Source organism: Balaenoptera borealis, assembly GCF_965194805.1.
Source record: "Balaenoptera borealis genome assembly, chromosome: 10".
NCBI lineage: Eukaryota > Metazoa > Chordata > Mammalia > Artiodactyla > Balaenopteridae > Balaenoptera > Balaenoptera borealis.
The window spans coordinates 10,282,010-10,297,643 of record NC_138874.1 but is presented as its reverse complement, the minus strand read 5'-3'; the positions used below and the strand labels follow the sequence as shown (position 1 = coordinate 10,297,643).

General features: G+C 44.9%; 2 protein-coding genes across 8 annotated transcripts in view; one reads left to right on the top strand and one right to left on the bottom strand.

Annotated features, from left to right (window-relative positions):
- The window catches only part of TBCE (tubulin folding cofactor E), a 114,188-nt gene extending 98,678 nt beyond the window's left edge, over nt 1-15,510 (top strand). For 3 of the 6 annotated variants that reach the window (XM_082407659.1, XM_082407660.1, XM_082407661.1), the window contains exons 6-17: nt 3,619-3,718; nt 4,906-5,008; nt 6,372-6,448; nt 7,746-7,841; nt 8,385-8,449; nt 8,543-8,607; nt 8,981-9,133; nt 9,678-9,831; nt 11,254-11,322; nt 11,865-11,924; nt 14,333-14,424; nt 14,597-14,893. In XM_082407659.1, coding sequence (XP_082263785.1) covers nt 3,619-3,718; nt 4,906-5,008; nt 6,372-6,448; nt 7,746-7,841; nt 8,385-8,449; nt 8,543-8,607; nt 8,981-9,133; nt 9,678-9,831; nt 11,254-11,322; nt 11,865-11,924; nt 14,333-14,424; nt 14,597-14,689 — 1,127 coding nt within the window. In that variant the 3' untranslated portion in view covers nt 14,690-14,893. Of the gene's footprint in view, nt 1-3,618; nt 3,719-4,905; nt 5,009-6,371; nt 6,449-7,745; nt 7,842-8,384; nt 8,450-8,542; nt 8,608-8,980; nt 9,134-9,677; nt 9,832-11,253; nt 11,323-11,864; nt 11,925-13,863; nt 14,425-14,596; nt 14,894-15,203 lie in introns of those variants that run through there. The other 3 variants (XM_082407662.1, XR_014249076.1, XM_082407663.1) reach the window with 3 other exon arrangements.
- B3GALNT2 (beta-1,3-N-acetylgalactosaminyltransferase 2) overlaps nt 13,464-15,634 on the bottom strand; it is a 51,985-nt gene continuing 49,814 nt past the window's right edge. For both annotated transcript variants that reach the window (XM_082407666.1, XM_082407665.1), the window contains one exon: nt 13,464-14,408. The gene's annotated coding sequence lies outside the window, so the exon portion shown is untranslated. The remainder of the gene's footprint in view (nt 14,409-15,634) is intronic.

Below are 15,634 nucleotides of genomic sequence, written 5' to 3'. Positions count from 1 at the left end.
TAATCTGCCTGGCCTCCTCCTAAGTGGTTTTGGAAGACTGGGAATCGGGCGGTTCAAGGCTCATCTTCAACACAGAAAAGATCTGGTCCGCAGAGGGGTTTGGGCGTGTGAATTGTTTGGTTGATTGGAGTTGTCAGCAGTGTGCTGGGTAATCAGCGTCTCGTTTGTTTATACCCGCTCTCTCTGCTGGGGAAGAATGTCCCCCAAGGCGTGAGGCAATGAGGTTTGGTGAGATAACCAAGTCTCCGCCGATATCTGCAGACTCAGTGATGAGTGCCTTGCACTTGCTGATTGAATTCTTGCCCGAAGTTGAAGGATTGCCTGGTGTGTTTAATCCAGTCACCGTTTTTAAGCTGATTCCTCTCTGAGGTCATTCGCTCAGCTGGGGCTGAAAGCAGTGGGAATGTGTCAGGTTGGAGAGCTCCGCTGGGGAAGAGATGCCTCCCCAGGTGGCTCTGAACGTGGGGAAGATCCTCTGCCCACAGGAGCAAGAGCACCAGGAACTCCCTGGGCTGTGCGCGTGTGTGTGTGTGTGTGTGCGTGCACACGCGTGTGGGGACGACAGTCACGACTGTTGGCCTGTCTGGAGTTGGTATCAGAATGCAGGTGGTCCCTGTGCTCTGTACAGACTAGCAGAAATATGTATAATTCTGGCTACACAATGGAAAGCATTGAGTGGAGAATGAGTGGCCTCGAACCCTTTCCCACCAACTTAACGGCCCAGAGTTAGCAGAGGTGGTGGAAACAAAGGACGGCTGGAGTTGGACCGCCAGCCCTGAGACGGCCCGGCTCAGCCATCACACGAGGGCCCGCGGCTAGGGTGGAGCGGCCGTGGGACACGGGGCGGCACAAGGGGCCGCGCTGCGGGGACCGGAGGGAACGCCCACGTCGGGGTCAAGCCCCTCTGCTCCTGCGGCGGCTCTGAGACCCTCAGAGGGAGCTTTCGGCCAGGTGGCTGCCGAGGATGTTCTGTCCAGCTGGTGTCTAGCAGCTTCTCCTTCTGTTTGATTCGGCACCTTTAGGTGGTAGTTGTTCTGCTAGGGGAAAAAAGCCCAGCTTTTCTTTGCTGTTTCCGCCACTGAGCTTCACTCTGCCGGCAGCGAGACCCGGAGCTTGGACGTGTCGTGCTGCTCTGTGTGTCATCTGTAGGGCATAAGAATCTTGCCCCCAGGGTTCTGGGCGTTATTTCCAAGTCCCTGCTGCGCCCCAGGTTCTTCTAGAGTCTCCTTAGGTCGGGAGCCGGCAAGCTGTTCCCTGAAGAGCCGAAGAGTAAACAGCTTAGGCCTGCCACCCACCAGCAAACTGGAGGAGGTTGTGTGGATGCTTACAGGACCGCCTAAAACACAAGCATTTAAAGCCGTCCGAACGGTCCTTAGCTGTCTGGCCCCAGTTCACCCACAGCCAGCGGGAGCCGGCACAGGGTCTGGCTTGCCGGTGCCGGCCGGGTTGGGTTCATCCCCTTCTGTGCATCTCCACTGCCTTCTTCTCCCTCTTCCTGCCACCTCACGGAGCTTCCTAACTGGTACCTGCCTAAAAGGCTTTCCTCTTCAACCAACCCTGTCGATTGATGCCACTATTTTTATTAAAAGCTACTTTCTCCGTGTTTTATGCGTAAAGACGCCCTGTGGCATAGTGGGCTGTAAGAAAATGGGCTTTGGATCAAGGCTGATTTGGGTTTAAATTCACACCTGTCTGCACCAGGCGGCACGGTCACTGACTGCTCTGCGCCTCCGTTCTTTCCTTCCGTGATAAAGGAGAATGCCTCCGGCACCCAGCGGACCACGCGGGATGCAGGTGGTTGTTGTTCTTTGATCCTGGTTCTCTTTCCTGCATCGGCCTGTCCTCCTCAGTCTCTCTTGCAGAGGTCGCTGCGCCCCAGGCTCAGACCCCTAACCCTTGGCCTCTCTGTTTACACTTGCTCCTGAGGAGACGTGTGCGGCCTGCAGATGCCGGGCTCCTGCACTTCGGCCTCTAGCCCAGACCCATCCCCTCTCAGACCTGTCTGCCCGCTGTGTACCTGATACCTCTGTTTGGGTGTCTCGTGGTCATCACGAATTGAACACGCCGGGACGTTAAGTCCCCTGAAACCTGCTCATCTGTAGTCTTTCCTGTCTCGGTAAAGGGCAGCTCCAGTGGCACTGGCCAAAAACCTTGGAGTTAATGTCACTCTTCCTTTTTTCTCACCTCTCTCATCTGAATCCAGCGGCAAGTCCCAGCAGCTCCGCTTTCCTGTTAGGACACCAAACCCGACATCCCCATCCCCTCCAGCGCCCCAGTCTGGTCTGAGCCGGATTGCTCAGGAACCGGCCGCCTCCTCTTTCTGCTCCGTCTTCGTTTCCCTGCGGTCTGTTCCTTAGCACAGCAGCAGAGGGACCTTTTAAAGGCCTAAATCCGCTCACACCAGTAGCTCCCCTTTCAGGCAGAGACTAACAAAGGTCCTGCAAGGCCCTTTGTGATCTGGCCTGGCCCCTGAGGCCTCGGGCACCTCCCTTCCAGACCGCCACCCCCTCTGCCCGGGCACACAGGAGCTTGCCGTCCCGGCCATAGGCCAAACCTGTTCCGACCTCTGGGCCTTTGCTTATGTCATCCCTTCTGCCCTGATGCTCTTCTCCAGGATGGCATTCCCTCATTTCCTTTAGTTCTCTGCTCACATATCACCTTATAGAGAAGGTGGTCTTCCGTGAGCAACTTGTATAAATTCCTCACACCCCCCCTTTGCTGCAGGCCCGGCGCTGGTACTCTGATATGTGTCTGTATCTGGCACACCAGAGATGCACGTGCTTACTGATCGACGTGTTCAGTGCTAGACACCTGGCCCCCAATCACTATTTGCAGAATAGAGGAATGAGCTGAACAGCTTCTATACGTATCAGAGTAGCATGTAAGATTCTCCTTGAGCTGGTCCAGTCCTGCTCCAAGCTTCTTTCTGTCTCTTGCCCAGGGGTTTGGCCTCTTGATGGCACTGCCACCACTCCCCCCTGGCATCAGGTGCCTTTCTCATTCTGTTCTACTGGTTTACCCCCTCTGGATTCCTGTATCAGGGACGGTGGGTGTCACACTCACTCCGTCCAATCCACAGGAGACCCTCTGAATTGCAGGCCATTCTTAGCACTTTTGAACATGTGTCCAGACTAACCCTGTTGGCCCCCGGAGGTGCCTCTCCTTACTTGGGGATTCCTGCAGCACAGAGCTCAGCGGTGCCCTCCAGGAGGAGATGCATGTGCTTGGTGTGAGGCTGCAGGGGTTCCTCAGTGCCAAGGGCAAGGCCCATGGGCGCACCTGAGGTGCTTGGTGATCACAATTGCCATCACTGTTGGTTTTTCTCTTTTTGTCGGATAATGCTAGAATGGTTTAGCGTTAACGACATTTGGTTCTCACTCATTTGATTGTCTGTGTCTGTCTCAAGCTTGCAGCGTGTGACAATGAACTTTTTAGTTTCTGGATGAACAGCTGGATGATTAAAATGGGTAAAAGTAATATATGCTCATGAAAAAATTTCAAGCAGAATAGAAGATATAAAGTGAAAAGGGAAAAATCCCATGTTCCAGAATTGAGGTAATTAATATCCTGTCTTTTATGAATCTTTCCATATTACTGTTTCTTAACATGTGCATTTAGATCTTAGAAGCATAGATTTGTCAAAAAACCTGTTGTCATCATGGGATGAAGTCGTAGATATTGCTGACCAGCTCAAGCACCTGGAAGTCCTTAATCTCAGGTATGAACGTGCGGTTGCCTAACAGCCTCTGTGGGAGTGACGTGGGGAGGACGGCTTAGTTGAATTTATCTAAGTTTAGCTCATTCCTTAATAGTCTTTGATGATTCTAGTTTTTCAAATGGTCACCTGAGGTGATTCATTAATAGGTAACGTGTTTTACTTTTGATGCGGGCAGCGCGGCGGGGTGGCTTACTATATTGAGCTGGAAAGTCTTCATGTTTCTTATAGGCCTGACCATAGAAGATGGCCCACCTGGGGACTTTGATATTTAAGTGGGGAGAAGGAGATGTGATTAAAGGTGTTTGTACATTCTCAACCTTCCAGCACTTAATTGCTTTAGGAATGAGTCATTTCATTGGGGTGCTGCTTAATTCAGTTCTGATAAGGAGTTTTCACTGAGCTCTGTATTTTACTAATGTCACAATTTTCCAGGCCTTCTTGAGTATCTGATTAGTTTTAATCTCAGAACCTAACTTTCCAAGGGCTTGGCCAGGCTCCCCCTTTCACACCTGAGCCAACTTTACACGTACAGGTGAGTTGTCCCTGGCTCAGGCAGGTTCGGTGGAGGAGATGGACAGGCCTAAATTAGTTGTCCTTCCAAATAGAGCAAAGAGTGTACTCTGACCCATGGCGTCACCTTTTCTGGAAATTAGGGCTTTAATAGTATCTTCATTCACAATGACTGTCAAGATGGGATACCTTCTGAGAAAGAAAAAGATATGGGGTACCTTCTGAGATTAGGATCTTGAGAGAGAACTTTAGGGCAGTAATTTATTTCATCCATCCCGTTAGCAGGCTCTGTTTAGAAGCAGAATTCTAGCCCACAGCCTAGCACGTCAGTAAGACTCTTGAGAGCGGGACTGAATTTTACAGTGTCCAGAGCCGCAGCTTGTGAAGCCAGAAGCTGACCTCACAAATCAATGCCTGAGCCTTGTGTTTCAGGAAATCTGCAGCCTCACCGCGGCCCTAACCCCATAAACACATCTCTGCATGTCAGATACCAAGTTGTATCTTGTAACTATTAAAAATTAGACAGTCTTGACTCACTTTGTGTTTAGTACAATCGCATTTTAAGGTTGAAACAAACCAGACTCCTCATATCAAATCCCAAACTATTGCTTTCAGTGACTGTCTCAGTTGGGCCTCCTCTATCGCCATAAGCTCATCGTGTCTCTTCTTCTACACAGTGAAAACAAACTAAAATTTCCCTCCAGTTCACCATCTCCAACTGGAACATTTTCTGCACTGAAGGTTTTAGTCCTTAACCGGATAGGAATTACATGGACGGAGGTAAACATATTTCTTTGGTTTGTTACCCAGTAATAAGCAGTTTTAAATTCTTGATTTAATGGGGGATTGAAGCCCAACGGTGGCTTCATTTTAATCATCCTATTATCCAGATAATAGGGTTCTTTAAACGGCCTTATAGAAAGGAGTTACAAAATCCTCATAGTTAGAATTTGGTATCTCAGAATCCATCCTGTTTCTCTTGGTGCCTCTGATGAGTTCTGGTGTCTCCTGAGCAGTGGCTCTCCTGATGGTCTGCACCAAGTACATGCTGAGCTTTGAAAAGCCTTAGAGTTAGCTCTGGATTGAGCTTTTAGCTGCCTGAGTTTCCCCATGAGTGTTCTCAGGGCCGAGGCCGAGCCTCAGAAAGGTTCTCACACCCTTTTCTTGTTTGCAGTTCGGCTCCTAGAAGCCACTGTTCGTGTACACAGCTGGGTTTGAGAGTGGACTCGTGGGTCCTGGGCCCTGCAGCCTTTGGAACTTAGATCTGGTACTACTCAGTTCTGTCAGAGGTTAACTGACTTCACACACCCAGAACACTCCACTTTCAAACCAAGTGCAGATAAGTACATCCCAGCAAAGCTGTTCATCTGTGAAGTGCCACCTGGGCACCTCCCCAAGAGATAAGTGGCCTTTCACTTGGGCCGTCCGTGGCTACAGCTGCCCGACTTCCTTCCTAGGGCTCCTTCCTTGAGAGCTGCTCCCTCCAGAACAGGAAGGAAGGGCACGGAGAGACTCTGGAGGTGGAGATGGCAGTAAAGGTCCAGTGAGAAAATGTAGAAATAGTTGTTGAGAAAGTTTGTCCTATTAGTACATTCTTTATAAACCCAGATTGGCATTGAGAAGTAAGGAAAGGCGTTTCACATGTTTCCTTCCGTTGGTTAAACAAACTGTATCCAATAATGAGAACGTGCTAGGTCACCATCTCCAGTTCCACTTTGTACAGGTCAGGATATGCCTGAATGATGGGCTGATACCTATCCTGGTTGGTTCCAGGTGCCCAAAGTGTGTGGCCCTTTAACACCGTAATTTTATCAGCCGTCCACTGGCACTCCCGGCCTGAGATAGAGTCTGTAACAAAATGTCCAAAGGCATTTCTTTCTTTCCTTTTTAATTTTACCTTGTTTCATTTTATGTTTTGGCCGCCCCACGCGGCATGCGGGATCTTAGTTCCCTGAATAGGGATCCAGCCTGTTCCCCCGGCACTGTAAGCGTGGAGTCTTAACCATTGGACCGCCAGGGAAGTCCCAAAGGCACTTATTTCTACAACAGTAGCTGAACTGCATCCGTGTGGAGGTTCTAGTGATAAGCACGTGGGGAAAATGACCAGCGAGGCCGCCTCACCCTGACTTGACTTTCCCCCCAGGTGCTCCGCTGTGCCTCCGGGTGTCCTGTCCTTGAGAAACTGTACCTTGAGTCCAACAGTATCGTCATTTCAGAAAGGTAACCAGGGCTTTACATCAATGCATCGGTCACCATTTAGTCATTCTTTTTTTTTTTTTTAATTCAAAAGCATTTTTATGTATTATAGTTTTTCCAAACTTCAAGGGTAAAGAGGTATAATCATTCTCTCTCTGACAAGTAGCTGCATATCATTTAGTCACTCTGAATAAATAAATGATCTCAATTATACCTAACGTTAAGTTTTAGGAGGATTTGCAAATAAGAATTAGAGAAATGCTTATTATTCATTGCCTTCACAAATTAGAATGTCAACTCAGACTTCACTAAGAGGTTCTAACTGAGGAAACCCCATCAGAGTAAAAGCCTTGAATTAAATACTTTTGAAGCCATGAATTGTATTAGTTTTACATAAATGTATTTAACTTCTGTTTCTAAGTGGAAGTTCTGTAGGATATGCTCTAAGGATTAAATAATGGATTTTAAACTAGCATTATCTTTTTAAGGTCACTGTACCAAAGTACAGCCCTCCATATCCCTAGGTTCTGCATCCACAGATCCAACCAACCACAGATGGAAAATATTTGGGGAAAAAAAATTCCAGAAAGTTCCTAAAAGCAAAGCTTGAATTTGCCGGGCACTGGAACTGTTTACATTGTATTAGGTGTACTCTACAGACGATTTAAAACATATGGAGGATGTGTGTAGGTTATATGCAAATACTGTGTCACTTTATGTAAGGGACTTGAGCATCCTCAGGTTTTGGTGTCCATGGGGGTCCTGGAACTAATCCCCCATGGATTCTGAGGGATGACTGTGTGTAAAAAGCTTGTTGTCTTAAGTAGATTAAATATGTTGCCTAATCTTCCTCTTGTGTTGGTATCATTAGTATGTAAAACAAACTTAAACATGGACAAATTCACAGCAAATTCTCAAAGGATTCAAATTAATGAAAATTTACTGTTGAGAATGATTTTATTTATTATACAGGCACATGTAGTTTTTTAAAAATTAAACTTTTAATTTTGAGGTAATTTTAGATTCACATGCAGTTATAAGAAACAGTACCCAGAGATCACATGTACCCATCACCCAGTTTCCCCATTGGTAACGTCTTGCAAAGCTACGGTCAGTATCACAACTAGGACACTGGTCCAGTCGAGAGACAGAACATTCCCATTACCACTAGGATCTCTTACGGTGCCCTTTTATACTCATATCATATACTTGCCTCCCACCCTCTGACCTCTCAACACCAGATGCAGGTATTTTAAGGCTGTATCTTTGAAAACAATTAAGAAATTAAATTTATGTTGAAAAAATTTTATCTTCCATACAGGCCGACTGATGTTCTACAGACGGTCAAGTTGTTAGACCTTTCTTCTAATCAATTAATTGATGAAAACCAGCTGTTTCTAATAGCATATCTGCCCAGGTAACCCGCTCCTAAAATGCCTATTACAATAGTTCTTAGTAAATTTTTAGTGAAAGGATCCTATGCTATATATACTTTCTCAGTGGAAATATGATAATGATGATGGAATTCCCAAATTGAGTAATTCCCTTTGGGAAATTTTTATTTGAATTCATTTAGAGAATTGACTTGTGAACCACATACAGTGTAGTCTATGTCTGTACTAGATCATTGAAGAATGAATAATTTGGCCCTGGTGCTGATACCAAAGTCTTCATTCATTGAACTTTGGGAAGTAAGACTGTGTCTCTTTGCTCTCTGACACCCATTTAGCACCTAGCACAGCAGGAGGCCCAGGAATTGTTTGATGACAGCAGGATCATCAGAATGTAGCATAGAGAGTCCACTTTGCATGCCCCAGATTGGACTTTAAGGTTTCTAAGCATTTCTCATGGGATCAAAACCTAGGGTGTAGGAAAAAATTTACAAATCTAGTCTGGTTGATATAGCCCATAGCATTTTATATTGTTCTATGTAATCAAATTTAACATTTTTGCATTTCAGATTAGAACAACTAATCCTTTCTGACATTGGACTTTCTTCTATACATTTTCCAGACGCTGGAATTGGTATATGAGATTATTCAGTAACCCCTCCCCCGGCTCCCCCATACTTCAGCTTTGTTTCCCTTCTACTGTGTAACTTAATTCTCCTTCTTCTAGGGTGCAAAACATCAATGTTTCCTTCCTTGCAATACCTTGTACTAAATGACAATCGGATATCACAGGTAAGAGCTCCTTCAGAATGTATGTACTTACATTATTACTTATTTCCATTCTCATGATGCGGTTTGTAGGTTCCTGCTATTAAAGAATATTTTAAATTGAAAGAGAAATGCTTCCTTGGAGTGAAACTCCTCACACAAACCCAAAACTATTAAGAAAGAAATTAGATTAATTCGCACTTAACCAGCCCGTCTGTCAGTTTACACGGCACAGTTGTAAAATGTGTGGTCTTCCTCGTGGGTGCTCGCTGCTTGGTGAAATTCCGTGCCTCCAGTGGAACTGGGGACTTTTGCTCTTCTGCTGCTCGTCCAAATAATCTGAAAAATTAGCCTGAAACACGTTTATTTTCATATGTTTACTTTTGCTGGGTTTCAGTGGTCGTTTTTCAACGAGCTGGATAAGTTACAGAGTCTGCATACGCTGTCCTGCGCCAGAAACCCCCTGACTGAAAGCAGCAAAGACGCACAGACCACACGGCAGTTCATCATCGCCAGGATCGGTCAGCTGAGGACCCTGAACAAGTGTGCGGTGAGTACTGGTGTCCTGACGAGGTGTTTCTTAAACTAGAAACCAAACGGTCCAGTGTAAAGAGAAGTTACAGTGGAAGATCGTAAAGGGTATCAGATGTCGTTTCCTCCAAATGGTATTATTTCCTCTCAATGGCAGTTTTTTCCAGCTCGTCGGGAGGTGGTGTTACACTCAGATGCCTGCAGGGAAAACCGCTGCTTAGCTGCCCTGGCAGGCCCAGGTTTTGTCATTTGAGGCAGCGGAGGAATACTGGGTACTCTCAGTAAGTCAGCTCCTCCAGGCCGAGGACCTCGTGTCGTGACCTTGGACCCCAGGCATAGTCCAGATACTCCCACGAAGAAAAGGATAAAACGGAAATCCACTTTTCTTTTTGAAGAAACTCCTCGATTCTGTTAAGGTTAAAAAGGAAAGGTAGAAATATATTGTCTTGTTCCTTTCAGTTTTATTATTCTGTACGGGTAGGCGGTGGAGAAAGGACAGGGTGTAAGACACACTCGTTAGAAAAGTGCTTTAATAGACCTGCTTTTATTTCACATCCATATAGATTCAACGAGAGGAAAGGCGTGGGGCTGAGCTTGATTACCGAAAAGCATTCGGAAACGAATGGAAAAAGGCTGGTGGACATCAAGATCCAGACAAAAACAGACCAAACGAGGAATTTCTTGCAGCCCATCCTAGATACCAGTCACTCTGCCTCAGTACGTACTGTGCACCAGGGCCCTCACGGGGCTCGGGGGGGGACTGTCCACTAGGACACAGTTTCCTTTGGGTGTCAGAGGAGGTCCTCAGTGTTGTAGCTTTTCTCCACTGGGGCTTTTTTATACTCATCTGAATGGACAGTAGGGGCTCCAGCAGATAGTTGGGAGCAGATAATTAATTAAAGAGTTGTCTTTAGAGAAGATAAATCTGCAGCATCTCTTAGCAGGAGGAGGGGAAAGCAGCTCTTAAGCAGAAGTTCTTCTCAGCATTTACTCAATGAACTTTCGATTTCAGGAGGTGGGTCCCACTTCCTACTTTAGGAAGGGCAGGAAGGCCTCCAGGTCATCTCATTCCCTGGCTGTACCCTAGGGAATTTTTTAAATGAAGAGCATTTAATGTGGAACCTAGGCGTTGGTATTTTTTAAGCTCCCCAGGTAACTTTAATGTTCATGAGAGCTGAGTGTAGTTGTTTTCCTGAGTGCTCTGTTCGGAGGGCTCACCAGTCCTGGCCCCTGGTGTGCAAGGTGCTTCCTGACCTCCAGCCCGGCTCCTTGGACACTGAAGCTCTGACTTCAGGACTCTTTGTCCCTGCTGTACTTTCCATTTCGTTTTGATTTCATTATTATTCCAAATTTCACTCTTATGCGATTTTCTTTTTTATATATTTAATAATGTGAGAAGCTCGCTGCATGAACACTTCAGGCTGGAACATTATCTTTAAGGAAGAGAAGCTTCCCGTGGGAACTGCTTTCAAATGACTCCATTAGCTGGCCCGATTTCCTGGCCACTTGAGGTGAATTCTGAATCACTCGGGGGCAGGGCAGGGAAGGCTCTAAAGCAGCCCTGCAGGTATGGCTCACTATCTCCCCACTAAGAATGTAGAATACAAAGCAGACGTGTGGAGGGTATTTATAGACACTTTGTCCCTGGCGGTCCTGGCAGAAGTGAGAGGAGGAGAAGGGGGCTGCTTTTCCTGGCAGGGGACCTGGTTTGCAGCGGTCGTTCTGGGCGCCCAGAGCAGCCCTGCACGAACTGGCTGAAACCTGGCGAAGGTGTTTGTGAGTCGAGTTTCTCTCAGGTCCCAGAAACAAAGGGAACTATGACCAAAGGTGAAGTTTCGCACCAGCGTTCTGAGTATTTGCAGGCACAGCCTCTTCTTGTCTCTAGGGACCAGTGATGGGATGCACGGAAGACAGGAGGGTTCCAGGCTTGGCAGCCGTTGCTGTCTGTCCATCCCTCCAAAAAATACACTAGACCGGTAACCAAGTAAAAGGAAGCAGATCCCAGGTTCGCATCCAGCTGCTGCTGGGTTCATCCTGGGAAAGGAAAAGGCTAGGTTGACACTTAACCTGTACATTTTTTTTTCCGTTACGGTGGCCTTTTGGTTTATCATTCATCCTTTTTCATTTCTCCTTAAACAGAATATGGTGCACCTGAAGATGGGGAACTCAAAGTGCAACAACCATTTTTGCTCAAAAACCAGCTACTAAGTAAGAACCCCACATTCAAAGACCGCTTATTTGTATTCGAGTCCTTAGATGCTGAAATAGATAGTGATGACCTAATAGGGATTGTTTCTTTTAAGTAAGTACCTGGAGGAGTAGTTCAATTTTTAAAGAAATGATGACTCTCAAACATCTAAATTCTGATTTGGAACACGTTAGCAGTTCCCATTCTTTAAACTCATTTAACAGTGTTGCACATGTGGGAAGTATCTGAGTAGTGAACTGAATTGTGATTTGGAAATTCGTGGCTTTTCTTACACTTGAAAACCTAGATAAACCGTTAGGAAAGAAGTACTAAGGAGAAACGGGAAAGCCGTAGAATGTTGGTCCAGCTCTTTTTTGTTGTTGTTAGTAATTCAGTGAAGTATTAATAGAAGGAATTTTAAACATCAATAAGCATCCTATTCCTTTAGTGGGATTTGAGCCAAGTTGTATGAAGAGCTGCATCCTTTGGCTGGTAATGTGCATGTGATGTAAATCCTTCCTACAGCAGGGCTCAGTTCGTCTCTTTCCTTTTTTCTTTCAAGCACTGAAGATAAAACATCCTAATCAGCTTGATCAGAAAGTCATAGAGAAACGACTGCCAGGTAAGAATGAGTCTCTCTCTCCTCTGCTTATGCTTCTGAATCGCTGGCCCTCAACACGAGGTGGCTGGAAGTAAAACATTTCATTCATTTCTGAAGTTGTGGGCTTTTACATTCTAAGATGCTAACACCATGCTAATAACATCACTCCCCCCTGAAAGTTCAAGTCTCGCATAACTTTCAGCTCATCTAGAGAACAGCTTTGCTGTGGTTGCCTCTTCAGCCAGAGGCAGTAGCATGGGAGCGCTCGCCCTTCGGGGCCTCCCCCAGGCCCTCTGCTGGTTACTTCTCACACTGCTGCCCCGGGGGCTTTCCTAGGCCAGAGATGTGCTGGCACTGGGCTTGGGTGCTTTCTATTCCTTACCAGTCAGGAGCCCCCTGCAGAGACAGCTCTTGGACGCTGTTTTAATGGACACACTTGAAATGGTTTTCTTTGAAAAAAACTACTTCAGAACTTTAAACCTTGATGCTATTGGAACTGATCTTGTTTTATTTGGAAAATACTTTTATGTCAACAAATTAGATCAATGTAACTTACCTTAAACTGTCACTCAGAAGAAAAATTACAGTCTGAATCTCAAGATTAAACTTGATTCACAGTTAAATACTAAAATATAAACAGCTAAATTTAGCACAGTGAGGATTTGAAGAAGGAATAAAATATCTATTACCGTAAATGACTCTAGTGAAATACCCTTCTGTTTCCCCGTCAGTGCGGTGAATTCACATTGATTTTTTAATTCATTTTTATCACATAAAACAAGCTTATCATGGTATTGCTTATGGAAGGCTTTGGTTGTGCCCAAAGAAGTACCTTTATGATCCAGAAACATCATCTAGTATCAGTGTACCAGTATTGCTCCATTTTTACTTACTAGAAATCCAGTTTCTATGCCTGTGACCATGTAATGTTGCTACTGTTACATAATGATGAATTAAAACGAGTGGTCCCCGCTTCATTATTCTGTTTTCAGACTTAACTACTGTCAGTAAGGGCATGCATGGGGACAGACGAGTGGGAGAGGACCAGGACTTTTTGTTAAAAGTAGTTAGCTTTGGACGTGTTTGCATTTTTCCTTCTCTTACGTGAAATCAACTTGTGGGAACATGCTCAAGAATGTTCTCATTAGGGCTGTGTTAAGTTTCCTTTTCTGGGGTTCCCCTGGGAAGGCGCAGAGCCCCCTGGGTCAGGGACTGTGGAGAGCGCTGTCCCGGGCTGATGGGCTGGTGGCTCCTCCCCCACCTCCCACGGTGTTCACGGTCTGAGTTTCATTCGTCTTCAGCTGGAACTAGCAGAGATAAGAATAATCCAGAGAAATTATATGTCATAATTATGCTTCAAGCTATTCCAAATCTGAGTCCTATATTCTCTGAACTCAGCAGTCAGAGTTAAGCCAGCACTAACCACCCTCTGCACAAGGAAAGCCAGTCCACCTAAATCTTTTGAAAGGACAAGATTATCTATCAATCATATATTCACAAATAAAAGAGCAAATTATGTTAATCAACACTGTAGTCTATTTAGTGTCTATATTCAATACATAAACAAGAAGAGGGCCAGTTTTTATTCTAAAATAAAGATAACATTTATTATCACAAGTTGCATAAAAACAGCTTTTACAAAAATTGTTTTTGATAGAAAAATATTTGTTTGAATACATGTGATTGTTGTAGGAACACCACACTATTGCTGTACCTCCAGCTAAAGCTTCAAAGAAACTGTATTGCTCATAATCAGACATCCAGTATTTACCACACCCATCTTTGGAGAGAAGTTCATAGTGTTTTCTGAACAAACCGAAGCTTTTCCTCATTAAGTTACATTCCCATGCCTGGTGGTCCCCTGTATGTGTATCGCATTACACACATAAACCACAATGATTACAGACTGGGAGCGCCGGAAGGGGGCTTGTGGATCATTAGTCTACACCTCACTTTACAGAGGAGGAAACTAAAGCCAGAGAGACTGAGACGCGTCCTCATGGCGCCCGAGCCCCACGCCAGCGTTCTCTCAGTAACTCGTAAGTAAGAAAGTAATCACAAAGGTTTAAAAAGTTAATGATTTCACTCACGTTTATTCTTCTGTGCTGAGAATATGATTTCTGGTTTATTCAGGTTAAGGAGGAAATATTAAACACCGCTGAAATGGTATGAAAACTCATCATCAAAGGGCACTTAGGTCAAACATCGGCTCCGTTTCCCCCAGCCTCCCAAACGACCCCCTAAGTGGTGACACTGTGATCTGGTGGCCCACGTGGTGGGTGAGCCGTTCCCTGATCATTTACCTGGGTACATTGATAGTATGAAATGACAGTGACAGCTGTCATTACAGTTGTGGTCTTGTCACGTGAGCTCGTTTTACAGGTAACTGTCCTTCGAGAGAACTTGATGGTTTTTCTTTTCCTTGATAGAATCCATGACAATTCAAAAGGTGAAAGGCTTGCTGTCACGTCTTCTCAAAGTTCCTGTGTCAGAACTTCTGTTGTCCTACGAAAGTCCCAAAGTAAGTTGCCCAGCAAAACACAAAGTCAAGTTGAGTTCCCCACAGTATGACTTGCTACTAAGCTATGTCTCTACGTAACATGGTCTGATTCTAAATGGAAACCATACATCTTTGTTGGGGGAGGTTTCGTCACTTCTGTCTTAATCACCCGCACCCCTTTGTCTAATTTTAGATGCCGGGCAGAGAGATTGAACTAGAAAATGATCAACAGTCATTACAGTTTTATTCTGTGGAAAATGGAGACTATCTATTAGTGCGATGGTAACAGCCAACTAATAAAATTCAGAGGTTAGACCGTTTATCGTGACTGGGGTTCACTGGAAATAAGTGACTTATTGGGCCAATTTGGTCCAAAAAAAATGAGGTTTTACAAGTTGCCCTAAGTGTAAAACAGCTGTATTTTTCATAGGGAAGAGACCGTTTCCAGGCTTGTATATAACAGCCCTAATAAAGGCTTTGCACCTAGTAACGATTTTCAGAATTTATTTCATAGTTCATGACTGTATTTCATTATGAGAAGATTTAGATACTAAATAGAACCTCGCTAGTCTAAGAAAATCTGAACACAGTTAATGTCTTCATGAGACTTTTAATGGAATCCGCTATTGACACTACTGGTTTAAAAGGTTACCAAAATGATTTGGTTGGTCATTTTGGGAAACGTCCCTTAAACTGAAGGAAGCACATCCTCTATGTAGTACAAATGCTATGATTTCTCTTCTCAGTTGCACTGTTTTTTTGAGTACTTACAAAAATTAATTACATGCTTTTCCCTACAGTTATACCTAAACTGAGACGACATTCTTCTACAGAAGCTTACTAGTGCTGACTGAAATTCAGTTACATGAGGTAAACATTAGGCAATGAAAGGAAGAAAAGCAAGATGCTTTCAATGCCAAGGATTTAGAACTATCCTTCCCTACGGCATTAAAACCCTGAGACGTGTTTGATTTTACTTATATTCACAAAATTTTAGCACTTTAAAGAAAATAGGAGTACTAAGCTGTGGTCTTCAGGACTTACGTTAAATGGCAAAAGGAAACTTGGGTGGAATTAGTCCACTTAATAAATGAACTTAAAAACCAAGGTCCAAAACTCAGTGTTACATTGGTTCCTTTTCAAGTTGCCCACTTCACTGAGAGATCCACAAAATCTGACATGATTTCAAGAAACCCCTGACTTTGGTATGTATCAGTGACCACTGCTCATA